General features: G+C 40.0%; 1 protein-coding gene across 1 annotated transcript in view; it reads right to left on the bottom strand.

Annotated features, from left to right (window-relative positions):
* GSAP (gamma-secretase activating protein) overlaps positions 1-15013 on the bottom strand; it is a gene marked incomplete at its 3' end in the record, with an annotated part of 48295 nt that extends 33282 nt beyond the window's left edge. The window contains 11 exon segments of the mRNA XM_082014261.1: positions 238-281; positions 993-1052; positions 1997-2101; positions 3408-3454; positions 4526-4595; positions 4995-5083; positions 5220-5276; positions 5694-5763; positions 6462-6518; positions 10998-11071; positions 14515-15013. Coding sequence (XP_081870387.1) covers positions 238-281; positions 993-1052; positions 1997-2101; positions 3408-3454; positions 4526-4595; positions 4995-5083; positions 5220-5276; positions 5694-5763; positions 6462-6518; positions 10998-11071; positions 14515-14773 — 932 coding nt within the window. The 5' untranslated portion in view covers positions 14774-15013.
* Between the last annotated feature and the right edge of the window lie 4750 nt (positions 15014-19763).

Below are 19763 nucleotides of genomic sequence, written 5' to 3'. Positions count from 1 at the left end.
TTTTTAAAAGTGGCACCAAAAAGCAGTCAAGGATTAAATTACATTTTACAGTTGACCCTGATGAAAATGAGAGGAACAGGAGGTTTGGACACGGCGTTCATATTATTCATATGTTCCAGTGCCATGTAGGCAACTGCAAACCAAGATACTGTGGTTCAGACAAAAATTTTATTTGTAAAACATTACCCTATATATTAAAAGGAAAGCAAAACAAAACATTAAAAAAAATCAACTTACTTTAATTGTGTGTCATTTACAGAAATATCCAGGTGTGATTCCAGCTGTTAACCAAAAATGAAAACAAACCTGTTTAGTGAGATCAGTATACTATGATTAGTGTTTCAGACCAGTAAAATGTGTCAAATTCATATTTCACCAGATTCAATATTTTAACAAAGTTTGCTTATCATCCTCTAATCTTTACAGTCACCCCAAAAAACATAAAATATATTCCTTTCTAAAAAATATAATCTAAGTTGTGAGATATTTAACCTCCTGCATTACAGCAAATTTCAGCCACTAGGATAAAAGCCTAGTAACAATTACATGTTCAACAGTTGTAACTTTCATGTTCTGTTCTCTGTATTTTGGCCACAACAGATTTTTGTGTCTTGCTTAAAACTGACACAAAATTAGTACGTGGTTTCTTTGTTTGGTGCATTCGATAACCCTGCTTTTCAATACTTCGGTACAAGACCAGTAAAATGCCATGGATGTCACTTACTTCGAGGTCATTATCTATGCAATTCCACTGAAGTTACCTTACCATGGTGCAATCTGAATCTGACTGAATATATTCTTGAAAAGAACATAATGCAAAAAAAAAAAAAAAAAAAAAAAACAAAACAAACCAAACAGAAAAATAAAGCCCAGTTTTCCTATGCAAAAGTTCCAATAATAAAAAACACTGTAACAGATCTCTGTATCAGTGCCTGGAACACATAACTACATCCTACTCAAAACCACCGTATAATAAAATACTAATGACTTACTATTGAGTTAGAATTTTCATCAGGATAAAACTGGACACATTTTAAAGTACTCCTTGATTCCTGGAATTAAGAGGATGCGTTTTGTAACTGATAAAATAGAAAGCATTATCATACAGACTGAAAAGTGACTGGATACTCCACAGCATTCTACATATTCAACCCGCTTTGCTAACAGATATGCAAAAGATGGGGGACAAAAGACAACTTCAAAAACCATATATAACCCCCCACAATAGCACTATGACATGTTTCCTTCCTGTCCCAGATCATTATCTGCCAATCATCTATAATTGCGTGGGCCCCCACTTGAAGCATAGCATTACATGTCTCACATACACACACTTTCTAGAAAGTTAAAAAAACGTTTTCCATAACTACCTATATGGCAAAAGGAACTGTATCTTATTTTGGTCAGTTCAAAAAGGTATCAGAAACAAAACAGGAATACGTTTCTCCATTGCAGTTCACTTCCTGTTATTTCCTAACACTCATATATTTTGGGTAGCTAAGAAGAGTTAAGAAAAGTCAATTTTCATTTATGTAGAATACACCAAGTGCAAATAGTGCATCAGTCAAAACGAACAAACAACAACAAAAAAGCATTTCAGCATTTCTAGCCAAGAACCTGCCCTCATATGGTCACTCAGTAAGTCTGCGTACAACATACTCTCTAGATGTGAATTCTCTAGAACAGAGACATTGTGTTCATGACAGTTTTTGGTAGATTTAGATCCTTTTAAATAAAAGACTGTTTTAAAGCAAAAAAAGCTAAGAAACCCACCCTTTTTTATAGAAAGCACTGAGACCGCCAGTCTTCTTTCAATTTACTATGCACAAATAGCAGTTAAGGCAAGTCTGGCTTTTGCTTCAGGTTATTTGAGGCAGGAACAAGACAGACTACTATGATGAGAACCAAAATCACACTATTATTACCCCACACACTCAAAACTTTGCTGTCATGGGACAGTCAGGGAAAAAAAACTACCAGAAAGACTTCATCTCACCTTTGGAACAATGTAGAAGAGCCTTTGTTCCATCATATCCCACTGTGCCCAAATGAGATCATCTGCAACTCGGGCCCTTGGAAGCTGACCTGAGTTTTGAATCACCTAAGGGGAAAGACCGAACATTAGAAGTCGACAAATAAGGTTCTGTAACGATGATTATGCACACTCTGTTGCTTTAAAGAGAAAAGCAATGACAGAAGAGGTGCAAATACTAAAGTGCTTGGAGGCAATATGCTACTTGTTAGGTGCACAAAGTTCACCTCCATTGTGTGCAAGGTGCTCAGTTTAAAGAGATCAGAAGCACAGTTTTCAGGGTACACCTACTACTAAATATTTTCTTTGAGATTCCTTTGCTTGCAAGAAATTCACCACTTAAGCTGCTTAAAGTGAATAAAGAAAAAAAAGACAGCACTCTTTGTCATAGAGAAGGGGAGAGGAGTGAAATACCACGGTCAGTTCAGAACCAGCTACATGAACTATTGAAGGAAGATGCGTTAGCTCCAAAAAAGATTTCTATCCAAAGTCTCAGCCACACAAGGGAGAGTACTGGAGCAGGGAAAGGGCTAGAGTTGTGGAAGACTGTTGGGACTGTATAAATACACTCTTGAAAGACATGAGGAGACTTCATGTCAACCAAAATAAACCTGTTTGTTAGAAAGACATTAGATTGATCTGATTTTTCTGGTTACACTCCTAGTCTTTCTTCCACTACTGTAGTCTAGCATATGAAACCCATCTGCTTTAAAAGCAATCATAAACTTTGAGAAAGCCATGAAAGACTTCAAAGTAACTGAAAATCAGGATCTTAACTTCTTCCTTCCAAGCCTACATTTGTCTCCATAAAGTGAAACGTGGGCTTTTGTGACACAATTGTTTACTATATTAGATGTATGTTTATTAATAATAAGTCTTTTAAGCAAAACATACACAACCAATTTGTTGAAGACAAATTCACATTAAAAACAGGAAAAAAAGATGAGGGGAAAGACGTTGGAGCATTCACAGTACTTGCAGTGTATCTAAGTTTCAGGTCTCTGTTTTTTATATTAATCCTTTAGTGGGACACACAGACTCCCAGAAGGCAAAGTTAGGAAGGTGACTACAAATATTTTGAATGGTTTAAAAATAAACGTACACTATGTTTTCTTCCAATTTCTAACACAGAGACACATTCAGCAACAACAAAAAAGCCAATGAAATAAGTAACTTTCCTCACAGATTACATGATACACAGGTTTTTCGATCAGCTTTGTGGTAGGCTGCATAAGTCGCCATACTATCAATACTTTAATATACTTTTGTGTTGCTCAAGAATAAAGCCACAAAAACATTCAGCTAAAATTAGAGATGTTTAAATTTTGAATTGAAACCAAAAAACCCTCAAACCCCAAGGTTTTTCAAGTCTTACCATTTTGTGTTCTTCTTCTGCAACATGAATGTCAAACTGCTCAATATCTTTAAAATATATCAAAAAAAGTCATTCAAAACATACATTTTTTTATATGCTTTTAAACAACTAATAAATCTTAGAATGCTATCAGAATACATTAGGGCTAGGAAAGTTCAACTCCGTGCAAGAGGAAACCTGTGCTATATGAACACGTGTGCCTGCGTAGAGACCTGGGCTCTCTTCCTTGCTGAGCCCAGGCTGGCCTCAGCCATATCCCCTCATGGAAGCAGTTCTCTGCCCACATCAGCGCAGCACCGTCAGGAAGAGTGCTAACTGAGACACGCCAAACCAAGCCAAGAAGCACGCTTACAAAGCAAGAGCATGCACAGCTGCATGCCTGCGCCTGAGACTACACCCTAACCCTGTTTCACTTCCTAGCATGAACACCACCTCACAGTCCTTTCCCATGCAAAATTCCTAAAAGTTATTGGTAGTTTGCCTGTGCAAAGGGTGCAAGACTCACCTGGCAGATGTTATAAATGTTTTTGATATAGTTCACAGCACTATGTGAACGTATTAGGAGGTGCACCCTGCCCACCTAAGTCCAGCTACCTAAAGGTTGGTGTCTAGCTTAGCAGAGAAGATGGGCATCTCCAAAAAGATGGGAAAAGTTAGCTCACTATAACGAGACTGAAAGTCAAGAGAGATAAACAGACTTTTGCAAGTGTCCACCCAATCTGTTCCCTCCCATTAGATTAGGCTGAGCATGCAAAGTTAGCTGAATCCAAGGAACTAATGTCCTATTCTTATCCCACTTGTCACCTGTTAAATCACAATCTGTCTCTCACAGTCAGTTCATCTGCTCTGAATTTATACAGGTAGCCATAAAAGTCTATTTTAGCTTTTTTAGAAATAAAGATAACTGATGAATGCAGGAATTAAGCAAATAATTGCAAAGCTGGACATTCTGTTAACATTGAAAAAAATCCATTACGTTATGTTTTTGAAAAAATTCGAATACCTAGCACAGCTCACACCTTTTTTCCTCCTGTTTTTTCCAATAAAAGTCTACCAAAGATCTGTAACAATCATCTTAAGTAAAAGAATGACAATATACTTTCAAAATAGTAACTCACATTTATCTTCTGAAACTATCAAGAGGCGACTTGCTGTAGAAGTATTTCTGCCTTCAACTGGATAAAGAAACTATACAGAAAGTTTCACAAAAGTAAGTAAATAACCAAAGTACTTTAAAACAGTTATCTAAAGTTATTTTTTAGCTGGATATTTATATGCTTTTAAATTAAGATAGGCACACTAATGATACTTAATTAATAAAAATAGCTATTATTACAGACAAATAATCACCAATAATAGCAAGCTTTGGGAGATTGAAGAGAAAAAAACCCTAGTTTTCATATCAGAGAAATATTCTACATCAAGCATTTTATGAAGTCTCTCATTTTTTTCACTCTGTGAAGAAACACAGGCACACTATCTCTGTAACAGTTGCAAGATAACATGAGATATTTCTGCACTCAACGACTTTTTCTCTCTAGCATAGTAGATTAAAAAGGTTTCTATTTAGATTAATTAATAATTTACCTGTACTCGAACACAGCTATCCACAGCCTTTAGGACTCTCACATTGTTAATGGGATGAATTTCAATTAGCAAGGTTAAATACTTGGATACTGCAAAAAGAAGAGGTTATAGATAACATTCGTTATTATACATAATTTTGTTTTCTAAACAGAAATTATATGGGGGGAAAAAAAAGAAAACGGGTACAATATTTCTAACAGTATTAAAACAACCCACATGTAGTACCTGACTGTAACAGCTGACTTACTCTTTCTTCCTCCGTATATTGTCGGAAGCTGACCGCTAAGGGAAAAAAACCCAACACAACTACAGTGAGCATGCATATTTGATATTAATCTTCTTAAACACTCTCAGAGAGCAAGCACCACAATTTCTTTTTACCAAAAATATGTATGTTAAAGGAACAACAGAAGCTCTTCTAAACTTAGGAGTCATGTACAAATGCAGGAGGGGGAAATGAACAAAGGGTCAGTGTGTCTTAGATTTTTGTTTTAATAAAACATCAGTATTATTACAGCTGTGTCTTTATGTTGTTACCTACATTATTTGGTGATGGATCCACTGAGAAGCATAGACTGCTGTGGGCAACATATGGGTCAAAATTGATTGAAGTAATTCTAGACTCAAATGTATCATCCTACAAAACTAAATCATCCTTACTATGACACAAAAAAATTTAATGATAGACAACATAGTTACCCAGTAATGTCCTTTCATTGTTGACCGAACAACTGATTATGCGTAGATCCCTCTCAAACATATAGAGGTGCTGTAGGGAAACACATTAATGCTAATAAGTTATTTGTTTAACTATATGAAGAAAAACATCAAATTATGCCTCCTTAGGAAAGCACTGCTGACCAGTACGCCTTCTTTATTTTTAAAGCAAATCATTTCATGGGCAGAAGAACGTTATTTCAAGCCTCAGCTGTATCACTTCTCCTTTTTCTCATTTGTTTGTTTCTTACTGGTTCTTTTGAGCTCTGTGTTGCCACTAGAGCAGCACAGCAGACCTTGATGTAAATATGAAATTTCACTCATTTCATATTGTTATGCAAAGGCCTGTAACCATGAGCCCAGCCACTGAATTGCAGTACATTCAGTTTTAGAATTTCTTACAAATGGTAGCACCAAACAGACTGAGGATGCACACATAACAAATAAAACTCGGAACACTAACTTCTTAGCATACATGTTCAGTGTGAAAAAGAGTGGAAAGGGCCTGGATGGGTCGTTTAGAAATAAAGATTGCAGACATGATGCTTTAGTACTCCCAGGTCATTCAGATGTTCTGTAATGTTCTGCATCTTAATAATTCTAAGCATCATTCAAATACCTTCTAGGTCTCTCCTCTGTTTCAAACAGGCATATATTCCTTCAGGACATAATATACTGTGTTGCAAGGCATCAAAATCTGAAACACTACAGCACTGTCTTCACCAGGGAGAAGCCTGGTATTTCTCTCACCTCATTTTGTTTAGTTTGAAGATCATACAATCCAATGTGAGTATTTCTGTGATTTCCCTATGGATGAAAACAAATTAGCACTAGCAATGTAAATATATGCAAAGTTAAAGATTGTTTTTATATTTTCCTACCTCCCTCTCCTCTTCCCCCCACCCCTTGACACACATCCTCACACGCTTCCCTGTCCTATAAACAGGCAGTTAATTATCTAATTCCAATAAAGTGAAGCAAGAAAGAAAAAAAAGATGATTTTTTTTTTTCTCCTTTTAGAACTAACACATGGGATAAAGCTGAAATGTGGCAAATCCACAGCCCACAGGCCACTGCATAAGCCAAGTGACCCTCTCTCACTTAGGTTCTAAACTGGTTTTAGTGATAGGCAATAAGGCCAGGAAGAGGTATGTCTGTACAGAATGAAAGGGGATGCTAAGGCCCCTGGAAGATTTAAGGCTGGTATTCCAAACCTCATCAACTTGGTGGGTCATTGCTCCAGAAGGGAACACAGAAACATGAAACATCACCAAACACAGCTTCCAGTGATCTGGCTGCAGGCTGGAAAAAGGATTTCAGCTCTGCCTTGGGAAATGATTGTTTAAAGGCTAAATATATTTCACAAGCTCAGATGACACCATTAGCCTGCCGCCTTTGAAAAGAAACATAACACACATCCTTTCCAGCTTATTGATAACAACATCCAATGATTTTGTTTGGGGCACTTCTAAGACTTCAAAAATTTTTATTCTTGGTAATTTTTACCATGTTTTAAATTTTCAAAAGATTTTTTACAAAAATTAAATAAATTCTGCTTGGCAGCATATATTGTAAATAATCAAGCTGAAGTCCTAGATACTCTAGGTATAGGCACTAAATTGCTAAACCGTTGAAATTAAGTCCAGCCACGCAGGCTTGTACTCAAACAGTGAGCATCACTGTTTTTAACGACAGCTTGGGGGGAAAAGGGAGAAATCTGTGGTTATTTACAAAGTTATGGCATCTTGCTTTGTCAAGTTAAAACAAAAGCCTGAGTATTCTTTTCCTAAGGTGTCTATTTCTGAGTATCTCATTATTGTTGTCGCAATAACAAAAGTCTTTGACTTCTGATTTAAACACGGAAAACAAAATGTCTTTATATTATGACACAGGCTTCAGGTCTACTAATTTAAGGTTAAGCAAATGCTTCCACAAATAACCATTCTTTCCAAGTGTGTCTGAAATGCCAACATCCTCTGTACTTAGATACTGAAAAATATACTGTACAAGACTGGTAACAGGAGTACATCAGTGCCCATATCTGTGCATATGCACAGCTTGTTTTCATGTTTACTCTAAAGATTCTGGTATTGCCTTGCAAAATAGAAGCACTGACACTAAAATTCACTTCTGTTAAAAATATCTTCCTTTACACCAACTATCAATGTCATGAAAGACAGACACTTTCAAAACTACAATACTCTAAAATAAGCTTGAAATAAAGCTCATTCTCCACCTTCCCCTGATTTCAGGCAGAATGCACTTGATTTTCTTCTACTTAGCAGACAAAGGTGGTTTTCTATTTGTATCTATTAGGAAACAAGCCGGGGCAGCTCAGTGTAGTTTACACCCTTGTTTGTGCACTACCCTCACTGACAACATCACAGCTAAAGTTTGCTGCTGTAAAACCGACAGGAAAGGCTCACAGGCATATAGCTGTCTTGTAAAAGTGGTAGCTCATTAGTTATAAATAGTTTATCATGAAGGGGGAGAGAGAGAAAGAGATCGATATTAAACCATCTTAACAACACAGTAAGATCCCTGGTTCATTAAAAGCTGTAATTACACCATGATTTCTTCAACGTAAGTTCAAGGAAACAGAGGGATTAGCTGCAGACACTAAAAGCAGTCTGTTTTTGCCAGGTAAGCTTTACAGTGTGATGATGTATATTAGCAGAACAGAACAGCAAAGTGCAAAGTATACTTCTATTTCAGAGCAAATTTGTAAAAATTTAAAAGTAGTGTCAAATTGGGGCCTAAAATTACTTGTCATTCGCTAACATGCATATACCAAGACTCTTTCTTATTCTATATAGATATGAATAGACACTCCTCTTAAACTGCTTGCAGTAAACTCCAAAACCACAGAACTGTACCCATACTTTGTCAATGGACTGTTTCAGAAAAGGAAACATTTAGATTGAATCCTTGCTAAGTCAGCAGTAAAGTGTAAAAAACCAGGCACAGGCACACAGTCCTCCCAACACTTGCTGTTTTTTACCATTCTACCCTTGAGAGACAGGAAGAAAAAAAAAAAAATCAGTCCTGCTTTAAGGTACCACAGTCCCAAGGTGTGACTGCAGCTGGCCACAGACATAACTAATGTAACAAAAGCACAGACATCAGGAAAGGCACAGCATTAGCAGCTCAGGACTCAGCCTCTTCAGGACACTGGGTGAGTGCTATGCAGCTACGGCCCGGGCCACCACATGTGCTCCTACTAATACACAAGCCACCTACACTAACATGAGCTTTGGGGCAGACATATCCACATGTTCTTATCATGCACGCAGGCAAGTGTGGATGTATTGACTCCCACTGACATCAACAGCATCTAAGTGGGTACCAACACTTTCAGCTGATGAGCAGAATTTTTATTGATCCAATAAAGAAATATGCACCACACACTATAAACAACTTCTCTCTGGCAGAAGCATCATATATTTAATGCAGTACCACCTTAAGATACGTTTGCTCTTTGTGAGAAAACTCCAGGACGTGTCTTCCAGTTTGCCCATTAACAAGTGTAAAACCCACTTAAATTAGAAGCAAACAAAATATGTCAGCATCCTTCCCAATAGAGGAATAAATAGATGCTGGTTCTTCAGCAGGCTGACTCACTCTGGATAAAAAGATCAAACTACTTTATCATTGTAAGAAAACAGGAAAAGAAGCAGCAGTAGCATCTCCTTCAGGATAGCATTTGAGAGGTGAAAACTGCAGCACAGCTGTGCAGTTTGCTAGTTCCAGTTCTCAGGCTTTGTCATCCAGCCATTCCTACCACACAGGCTGCAGAGGTCACTTTATTCTCAAAATTAGGAAAGAGAAACAACAGTGAACATTTTCAGTGACTTCCTACACAGCCTTTACCCCTAGGTTTGGGGAACTATGCCTAGGTGTTTAAATTCTCCTGAGAGTCATTGGCCTATTCAGTCAACGGGGTCTAGTGGGTATTTGCCCACCTCCTCCACACCACACACCTCCTCCCAAGGTACAGGCTACAAGTGGCACATTCTCTAAACTCCACCAACTGCTTTGACCAGATCCCTACTGACTACAAGGGGAGCTCAGACACCTAGCACCAGGCAGACACTTACATTTAGACATGTAGAACCCTGAGCTACAACTCACCCCTTGGGCCAGTTGCAAGAGCCTGAACAGCACAAAAGGCAGTTGGACTCTGCTGTCAGAAGCCCAAAAAAGCTTAGTGTAAGATTCCACAGATGCTAGAAAGCAGCCATGTCACACATACGCAGCACCAGATCTCCTGTTGGGAGCTAGACGGGTTACTTTTGTTAAGTCTTTCTAGTGTTTTGAGCAATGCAAAAAACTACCGTACACATTCTTTAGTGCTGTTTTTATGGTTACTGTTGTCTTGTACAGACTCCCCTCCCTATGCTTGTACTAAAGGAAACATCCACCCACAGTTGAAGTGTATTACATCTCGATGAAGGCCTCACCTCTACCCTTAACCCTAGGGAAGCTGGAGCGTTTTAGCATTGATGAGCTGGAGGGGAACGAAAGGCAGCCCTATTCTACTGGATTCTGCCATCTCCAATCTTAGTCTTCAAGAACTAAGAGCCTCCAGAATCCAGCTGGGTCTACAGATTTCTCCGAGATGCACAGAAAAGAACTACAGCTTGTCTCATCGAGGGGAAAGCTTCTCACACCATTTAAAAATCCCCTGGAACTACAGGTGTTTCAATCTAAAAGCTATACATATGCCATGGAGAAAAGAATCCTATGTTAAAAAAATAGCTCTAGATACTTCAAGACATCAAATAAACAACTGTTACTTCAGACTACTTGCAATACAGTGCTACAGACCAATCTTAAAGTAACAAAGAAGAAAGTCAGAAGCTGAGTTAAGTGTTAAATAAACGGCATCTTCACATACATATTGTTAGAAGGAAACATATTTAACTAAAGCAGTGCACATGAATTTAACAGTCAGACTTCCCTAAGAAATTCTGAGTGAAAGTATGTGCTGCTTATGAAGACTTTATCCGTTAAAGAAATGACATTTCATTTGGGCTGAGATTCTGGCCCTCAAAAAAAACAAAAGCAAAACCCCTATAGACTTAATCAGGTCAGTACTTTACTCTCCATTTCACCATTCTTAACCTTTGTCTGAAGTATTTTCCCATTGCCCAACACCCAAGTTGTAATCAGTCAAGTTTTCATGTTCTAAACCTCACTACAAAAAAAATTTAAACTACAAGGACTCAATTGGGCATAGATACACATACTCTGCTATATTTTTATTAAGTTCCAAGACAGACTTACCTTCCAGGTATAAATAACTTTTCCATTTCTTTCAACATTTACAACATAGAGCACTGATGAATTCTCAGAAGTATCTGAAATTATAAGTATCAAAAGGCACAGGATTTTCATTTGATCTGGTTCATCATAAAATTATGCATACTTTAAGCAAAGATACTAAATACATTTTTACATATAAATACTTCTTTGTATATGCCAAAATTACTCCCTTCTGGAAAGAGGGAGAGAATATTTCTTATACCATGATTTAAATCTGATAAACTTCAACACAAAGTAGTTAAGGGGCTTCAAAACACAGAGGAAAGAATTATTTACGTAAACTTTTAACTCTTCATTATGACTGATTCTAATGGCCACCACCTTTTACAATGAAAATGGAATATGCTTTCTCACTGTCTTCCATTCACAGAAAAAAAAAAAGTGCACTTATCTATTATACACAACATGGGATTCAAACAGTTAAGTTGCACTCCAATCCTCGGAATGCTATAGGGAGATAGAACTAGCCCAAGGAAAACTGCCACTTGCTCCCACCTGCCCCTTCAGCATCCCAAAGGAATGCCTGGAAAGAAACTACATCTTCAGAGATTAGCTCTACACCACCACCAAAAAAAAAAAACAAACCCAAAACCAAACAACACCAAGAACCACAAGATTAAGCACCACATATATATGCAACATACCTACAGGTACAAGGGAATTAAGCAATGCAGGACATGAGATATGAGGTCGGGCGTGAATGAAAGAGTAGGGTTAGAACGGAAACAGATGAACAGGAAGCTAGGAAGGACACAGAAAGAGAAGACACATCTGGACAAAGCAGCACAAAATAAAAAGTAAAGGAAAATATCAGAAAAAAACCCCCATAAAATGTCATACTCAAGGTGACAAAAATGCATGCATTCCTGATGCTGCTTTTCTATTTATTAATCACTGCAGCCACCAAAACTGTGTTTACCTCAGATGGAATTTTCACTAAAAGTGGAAATTTGGCCCTTAATAAGGTTGACAGCTGCATTATTGGTCCCAGCTTTATGCTAAAGGTAGCTTGTGGTTCAGTGAGCATCAATAAAAAGAACTCTCCATAACTCTCAGCAAGCAAGTTTGACACTATTTACTTTGCAGTTATCATGAAGCATTCATAGAAGGAAGACATGAAACTTGGTTTCACAAGCCTGGTATTATGAGTTAGCTTGTACAGCCTGCAGCGATAAGAAAAAAAGCTTTTTACAAGTATTATCTGAAGGAAATAAATTCTGTATTTTGCTGCCGGGGAACAATGAAAATCCTTGGTGTACATTTAGGACTGCATCACTTTCTACTGGTTTCAGATCACTCAAAGTACACTACAATACGACTACCTTAGGGCTAGCCAGTGACGACTGAGAAAGTCTCAGATAACCATATATTCTGCTCTTCTTTTGGTGGAAACTTCCCGGAATTTAACCATCACATCAAACTTTCAAGATGAGTACAATGTCTCCACACTCCCCTCTCATACAATACTTCCTCAGAACAGAATTCATCTAGAGAAGGAGGTGCACAAGACATCTCCATGTCAATTAATTTCTCTACCACCCAACACTGAGACCTTAAAGGTGTTGAAAACATTCCATGTTAGAAGCAATTTTCACGTCACTTAATATTGTTGGTGGGAATATGGAGCCAAAGAAGAAGTGGCAATCATCTCTGCCCTTGGAAAGTCCTGCAGTAAAATACTGCACGTAGTATTACAACTTCTTCCTCATCCCCACAGCTTATACCAGCAGATGAAGGTCTGCAAAAGAACCAACCCAACCTGCCTGCCCAGCAAACAACTCTTACCAACATACTCAGAAGAATGCGGTTCCTGAAGGCCATTATATGCAGCTCATACAAAAGTACGTGGAATAAAGAGAACAAGGCTGGTTCTCTTAACTTGCTGCTCCCCTCTCATCATCATGATGACTCCCAGCTCTCATGCACTTATAATAATAAATCTGAATAAGTATAACATCTGAAACGACTGACACAAAAGTACCATGACTCCTAAGAATTACCTGCTCACTAGGTATGTCTTTGACATTTAAAAGAAACTTTTCAAATTCCTACCTCCCACCTTCACATTCCTAATACAACAGCACTAAATCAGGGTAAAAAGTCAGTATACACAAACTTGAAATGCAATACAGCAATGCTGGTATCTGATCAGATGCACCCTCCAACCTAGATTCTTCTGACACTGTATCATCAGGGGCGTTTACTGACCAAAGATTCTGTATCACATTTTAAAAAGCTGAATGTGACTGTCTATTTCCCAAGCACAAGTCAGCATCATTTTGAGATCTTTATGACATAAATGCATAGGTTGACTCATTGAATTCATCAGAGATGAACTGATGAATTCATAGATGAATTGATTATGCATGGAGAATTTCAGAACTTTACCTCAAACCCCTTCAGTACACCACTCAACAAGTTGTTCAGCAAACTAGCCAGTATACCTGAAATCATTTTTAACAGATTTTGTAACTAATGGCTTGGCAATTAATTTTCTTTTCTAAAACCAAAAAAGCTGGTACTTTTTGGTTTACTTCCAAACAAGTTCTTATGAAACTATTTGATAACAGCCTCTCAACATGGTAGGCATCTTAAGTATTTTGAATTAGTTAAAAGCAACCAAAGGAGTTGAGGTTTCAAGTGCATCACACGGTACATCAATAACCATGTATTTTGACTGAAGAAATAATTATTACAGTATTTGTTTGGGTTTTTTAGACTAAGGTTTCCATCAGTTTCTGAAAAGCAGAACTGAGCCAGCTGCCCTGCAGATGAATGAGAACAAACACAAGCAAAAAACCACGGGGCCAAGAACACAGGGGGCCATTTTTTTTTTCCAACCACTACATCAAGCTCTCACCAGGCTAGCCATTGCACACCGCTGTGACACCTAACACTCGATCTAATTTTAACACGCAGTCATTTACCACATAGATGGAAGTGCTTGGGTCCCCCCTCACTCCATAAAGGGGAGTAGCGTGGGAGAGGGAGTCATGCTAAGAGTCTTTTTCGGTGGAAAAAAAACCAGAAAAAAACACGTGCGAAGAAGCAGAAGAAAGAAACCAGCTGTGGAGCGTAGCAGAGGTGCAGGTGTGCTTTCGGCATGCGAGAAGCTCCTTGAAGTCATCGAGCTTCCCCGCCCCAAGCATCCCGGCCACAGGCACCTGCGGGACGAGCCCCTCGCGGGCTCGCCGCCCCAGAGGGGGCCACTCCGCCGCCGCTACACCGACCCGTCAGCGGCCGCACCGCAGCCCTGCCTGGAAGGTGCAGGCCCTGGAGAGCCGCACTCGGGGGTCTCGCTTCAGGCCCGGCTCCTCCGCCCGCGGGAGAGGGCAACGCATGGGGGCGACTGGGAGCGAGGGGGCGGGCGGCCGGAGGGAGGAAAGGAGGGAGGGGGCCCTCCTCGGCCCTCCCCGGGGAGCGGGCCGCGCCGCCGCAGCGGAGCCCGTCGGCGCAGCGCCACCCGCCGCGGCGTTACCTAGAGCCGCGGCCCGACCCCGCGCTGCCAGCCAGGGGACCACATCCCTCTGCAGGTCAAACTCGGCTACCAAGCGAAGCAGCATAACGCCCTCCTCTCGTCCCAGCCCGCAGGGACGGAACGCAAAGCAGCCCGCCGCAGCTCCGCTCCTGCCACCACGGCTCCCCACCCTCCCACACCGGCTCCTTCGGCGCCGCCGCCATAGGCCCGCCCGCCCGGGCTGCCTCGGCGCCCATTGGGCGCGGCAGACGCCACTCATCTGGCGGCGGCGCGGAGTGACTGGGCGTGCTCCCGCCTTCCTCCATCCCCTTCAGCCGGCGGCGGGGCGGGCTGGCGGAGGGGTTCCGGACGTGTCATGTGCAGCGGCCCGGTGGCCCTCTGCGTCTTGCCGCGGGGCGGGAGCGGCGGGGACGGCGGCCCGGAGGCGCGCCGCGGGGGACAGCCTGCGCGCAGGGTCGTCAGGTGGGCTCGAAGGTCCCCGCTGGCGCGTTGAGGCTGGCGCCCAGGGCCCTCCCGAGGCACGCTGGAAGAAGAGGAGATCCTTCTCGGAGCTTCGCTCTCGGAGTGGCTCAGAGTGACTTAAGCAGTTGCCTGTGGGGGTGGTCTGGTGTCAAGCTTCAGCCAAGGGTGCCCGCTGATCAGAAGGCCCCAGTCCTCTGTTACCCTCCTTGTGTCCCCCCTGGAAGTGTGAGATGTTTTCCAGAATTTCCAGCAGCATCCCCGTTTCCTGAGGGGGTGCACTCCACAACTGCTTGTTGAATAGATGGACTCTGTTTTGGCTCAGGATGTCCTCTCAGACTAGGCCTGGCCTGATCCTTCTTTTCATCTGTCTACTAGTAAAAGACCATAAAGCTTAGTGTAATCTTAGGGGGGGGGTTGTGGTTTGGTTGGTTGGGGTTTTTTTTTTAGCTTTTGAAAATATCTGTAGTGTTGATAAGATGCTACTCCATGGTTATCTATAGCCTGCCTGTGATTACCATTTCCCTTCTGACATGCTGATGTCAGCCAGCTAAAAGTGGCATAAAAGTGGATAGGCTGTAAGGGCACACACTGAGCTAGACATACGCCGAGTACAGATCAGCTTGAGCTGGTTTTAAGAGGTAATCCAGTACCAAGGTTTTTTTTCCCCTCATTGCTAAGCTTTGGAATAAGCTATGTAAAGACCTGATGAGAATCAGGTACACCTGCAAAGTGCGGATGAATACGCAGACATATGCTTTCTCTCAAACTCCATATTGCCAACTTTTACAGTTTTATCACAAGTTTTATAATTAGCATTATTCTTAAAGCTCCTTGGATCAAGTGATTGTGCAAGAATTTCAGCTTATATTTTCACCATTGTGAAATAAACCTGGAAAATGTGGCTGGAATATTTATTTCAGAGACAAAAGTAGAAAACAGACAGAAGGTCCCAAATGGATGCATTTTTTAAGAGATGAGGTGGGGCTAATTCATGATTATGAATATTTGGGAATGCCACAACCAGAGAGGCAAGCAAAGGAGAGAAATGAAGCCACTGAAATGACTTATTCTGTAAGCATGTGCAAAAAGGGAAATTGTCACATGGATAAAGTCTCCTGTGCCCAGAACTATAGAGTGCATTTAAGGCCAGGATGAGGCCAACTGCCAGAAATTTTGCTTCTGCCTTAAAGTAAACCAAAAAGAAATGTGGAAATGGGCAACAAAGAGTCTACCTATAACAGCAGGCACTCCAAATGAAAAAGGAAAAGAAAGAAAATTAAATATAGCTGCCTAGTTTGATGGTCCTGCATTTAAAAAACAAAACAACTGTCACTGTTCTTTTGTTTCAAAATCAACCATGTCACTTACAGTTCTTGAAAGAGAGCCCACATAACTGATGGATGAATTGTTCTCTAATATTTACAGACTGAGAATCATATGACGATGCTGTTCTACTAGAGTACCTTACACAATATGTGAAAGGCCTTTGGGACAGTGGGAGCTGCATGGAGTTAACCAGACTAACTGCTGGGTCTGCTGTAGAACTTAAGCTGGCTACATGGTTAAAGGAAATTGGAAATGTTATGTGATGTGAGCTGGTGAGTAGCTATGCAGACAAGTGGGTGTAGAGGAGATGCATTCACTCATGGCCTGTGCATAGGATCCATTCCACAGTGCTTATTTGGGAAAGGTCTGGAAGAGTTTGTACAAGATGCTGGAAGAGTTTGTACAAGTGAAGACTTCATGGTCAGGTGTGCAATAAGAAAAACCTTTCTTGTTGAGGAAATAGCAACAAAATTTCCCCCCAGACTGTGTTTTCACTGCAAAGGACTCTGTTATTTTTATATGCTGAATATGTTTGCATTATCTCACTGAAGTCTATAAATACGCTTTCTTGAGACTCCTGGCATAGAGTGGGACCTCACCTCTAGTGCACCATCCTGGGAACTTGGAAGCTTCTCTGATGTTAGTCCCTGAAACTGAGGCAAGTGAAATCCTCTCAGAAGTTTCCCTATCTTTTCAGTGAGAAGAAGGAAGTGGTAGCTTGACAGGTGAAGAGATTTGAGAAATAGGAAGGGAAGAGGTGATTCATGATGACTATCAGGATTTAAAGATACAGAAACATGATAAGAGCAACCATGTAGAGCTGGGGAAGATGGTACCAGCATGAGTTGAAGGAATTGATAGGAGCATGGAGCCACAACAGAAGGGAATGAGGAAGAGGGAGTCTGGAAAGGCAAGACAGAGGTTTATAACCTGTATAGAACTGAAGTAAGTCTTCCCAGAACTGAAGTCGGGATTCCTAAGTTCCTCTATTGTCCAGCAAATGACTTGAAATCCAGAATTAGACTATAGAAATAGTTTTCTAGCAGCTTACCCCTATAAAAAGACAAGATACTACTTCTGCCAGTTTCTTTGGTTCAAGTGGTAAAGGTTTCTTTGGGAGTCTTAAAGGTCCAACACTGCTGATGACCCTTGGGAATGTCATTATGATTCCATGGTGTAATTAGCTGTGCTTTCTCAAAAAATAACACACAATTATATATAAATATGACAATAAACCCACTTCTGGTTTAGATAACAGTCTCATTTGTTGTATCTGCCTTCATTGCTAAAACATAATCCATGCTATGAACAAAATAAAAGGGGAATCATAAAGAAAATGGATTGTATACTACAAGATGAATGATATTTCAAAAAGAACTAATTAAGCTTGTATAAACAATGCTTTTTTTGGCAATTTCTCTTTTTTTGGAGAGCTTAATTTACAGTCATGATATACATTAGGAGTACATATATCTGCATTCAGTTGCCAAAAATGTATTTAAGAGAAAGCAGATGGTTTGCCTGCCTGTTGTGTGTTTATATAGTCTGGAGGAGATACTTGCAATCGAATGAGGTTCACAGTAGATGGAGAAAGTGATGCAGTTGCTGAATTGATTAACTTCAGCAGTCAGACTTTTTGAATTATCACAGGAAACATCATAAAATGCTGGCAATTGATGTCAGCATTAACCTTAAAATGAAACTCAGAGTGCCTGCTTACTAAGATGTACAAGACACCCCGTCTTTCAAGAAACAGATAATCGCAGATTTGAGGCGGTGCAGTCCTACATTTAAGGAACAAGAGAAATGGACTTGCATAAGAATTTGCAATACCATGAAGAAAACTTAATCCACTGCTGCTCCTTCTCCTCAGGATACCACTATGTGTTTGCTACAGCTGCTGTCACCTGAATAGCACCTAATACTTCCAAGTGGGATGGGGTTTCTGCTTTCTCTTCCTGTGTTCCCATTGTTATCTTATTTTCTCATTTCTATCTCTAATGTCTATTTCCTTCACAACTGTAAAAAATAATTGACATATTTAGAGCGCATTATGTAAAACTCATTGTTCCCTGAGCTGTCAGTCTGGCTATGCACATTAGAGGCTATATCTACAGGCCCAGAGATCCAGGTTGAATTCCTAGAAGCCCAACACATTCCTCAGAAACCACAAAGCTGACTCATTCAGGATACTTCAAGTAATAACTCAGTACAGTGTATCATGCCACCTCAACCCTGATACATAAAATTAAAAGCTTGATGCAAAAGCTATAAGCATCTAAAAAACTCCTTATACTTTCTTCGGCACGCTTTGAATTAAGACAGAGGGCCTGATGTATTCCAGATAACATTTGCCACCTTTGCTAAGATGGAGAAAGAAGCTCTTAGTTTAAAAAACAACCACCCAAGTTCTTATCTTTGCCAAGTGAAATTAATGTTATAATCCATTTCTGACTTTCGCTTCCTTTTTGCTTGCACTATGAAACTTAATAATGATATTTATATTCAGTTTCCCTTTCTGATTGCTCCGTTAGTTTGCGTTTCTAAATTCAGGCTGAAGCTGTGTGCAGGCACAGGAGCTGATCCCAATGGAGCAACATCTGGGATAGGGATGTGAAACTAAAGCTCTTTGAAAAAAATGACAGATTAATTTTTTCTATCTTTTTTTTATCAGGAATCTGTTCCCACCTTAGTAATGGAAGGATCTCCCTTGAATTTTTATCTGGAGTGGGTCCTGGCTGTAGTCAGGCAAATCATCAGAAAGCGGCAGTGGCCCGACTGATCACATCATAATCAGCATCAGCATTTTTTTACCACTAACAGCAGTTTTTGTGCTAATTGCATATGTGCCTATCACCCCTTTTCAAACAGTTCATGTGGCAGGAATTACAAAATCATACCATAAAACAAGTGTGGGGCTGATGAGGCATTGCCCCCCGTCCTGGCATTGATGGGGGTAACATACCCTTTCAGCTCTCTCAACAGAGTAAAACTTCATTCATGGAAAAAAACATATGAAGCCATAAATCGTTGATGTGTTCTGCATCAGGAAATTATACTTAAGACTTCTTATGAAGAATGAATATCTGAAATAATTATTTAAACACATGACAGCCTGGCAAAGAGCTCATGACTTCTTTGGGAAGTACTGCGTACTGAGGGCAACCTCTTTTCCCGCCATTCCAGCAACAGAGGGTTTATTGTCGTGGTGTCTAGACAGTTGTTTCCTTGAAGAATGTTTACAGCCAGTCAAACACAAAATATATAAATAAATTGTTTTCCTCAAGGAGGTGGTCAATATGTTTATTAAACCCTGTAGGAAACATAAATAAGATGCAATTTGAAATCCATATTTTGGAAGTAAAAATAAAGGCTGCGATTCAAGGGTGGTAGAATATAATATCTTTATTTCAGTGTGTGAGAATAACATTTTTTTCAGTATTTTAAATCACAGGAATTTC

Source organism: Phaethon aethereus, assembly GCF_964289735.1.
Source record: "Phaethon aethereus genome assembly, chromosome: 1".
NCBI classification, from domain to species: Eukaryota; Metazoa; Chordata; class Aves; order Phaethontiformes; family Phaethontidae; genus Phaethon; species Phaethon aethereus.
Note: the sequence above shows the minus strand (reverse complement) of the source record. Positions and strands in the feature narration are given on the sequence as shown.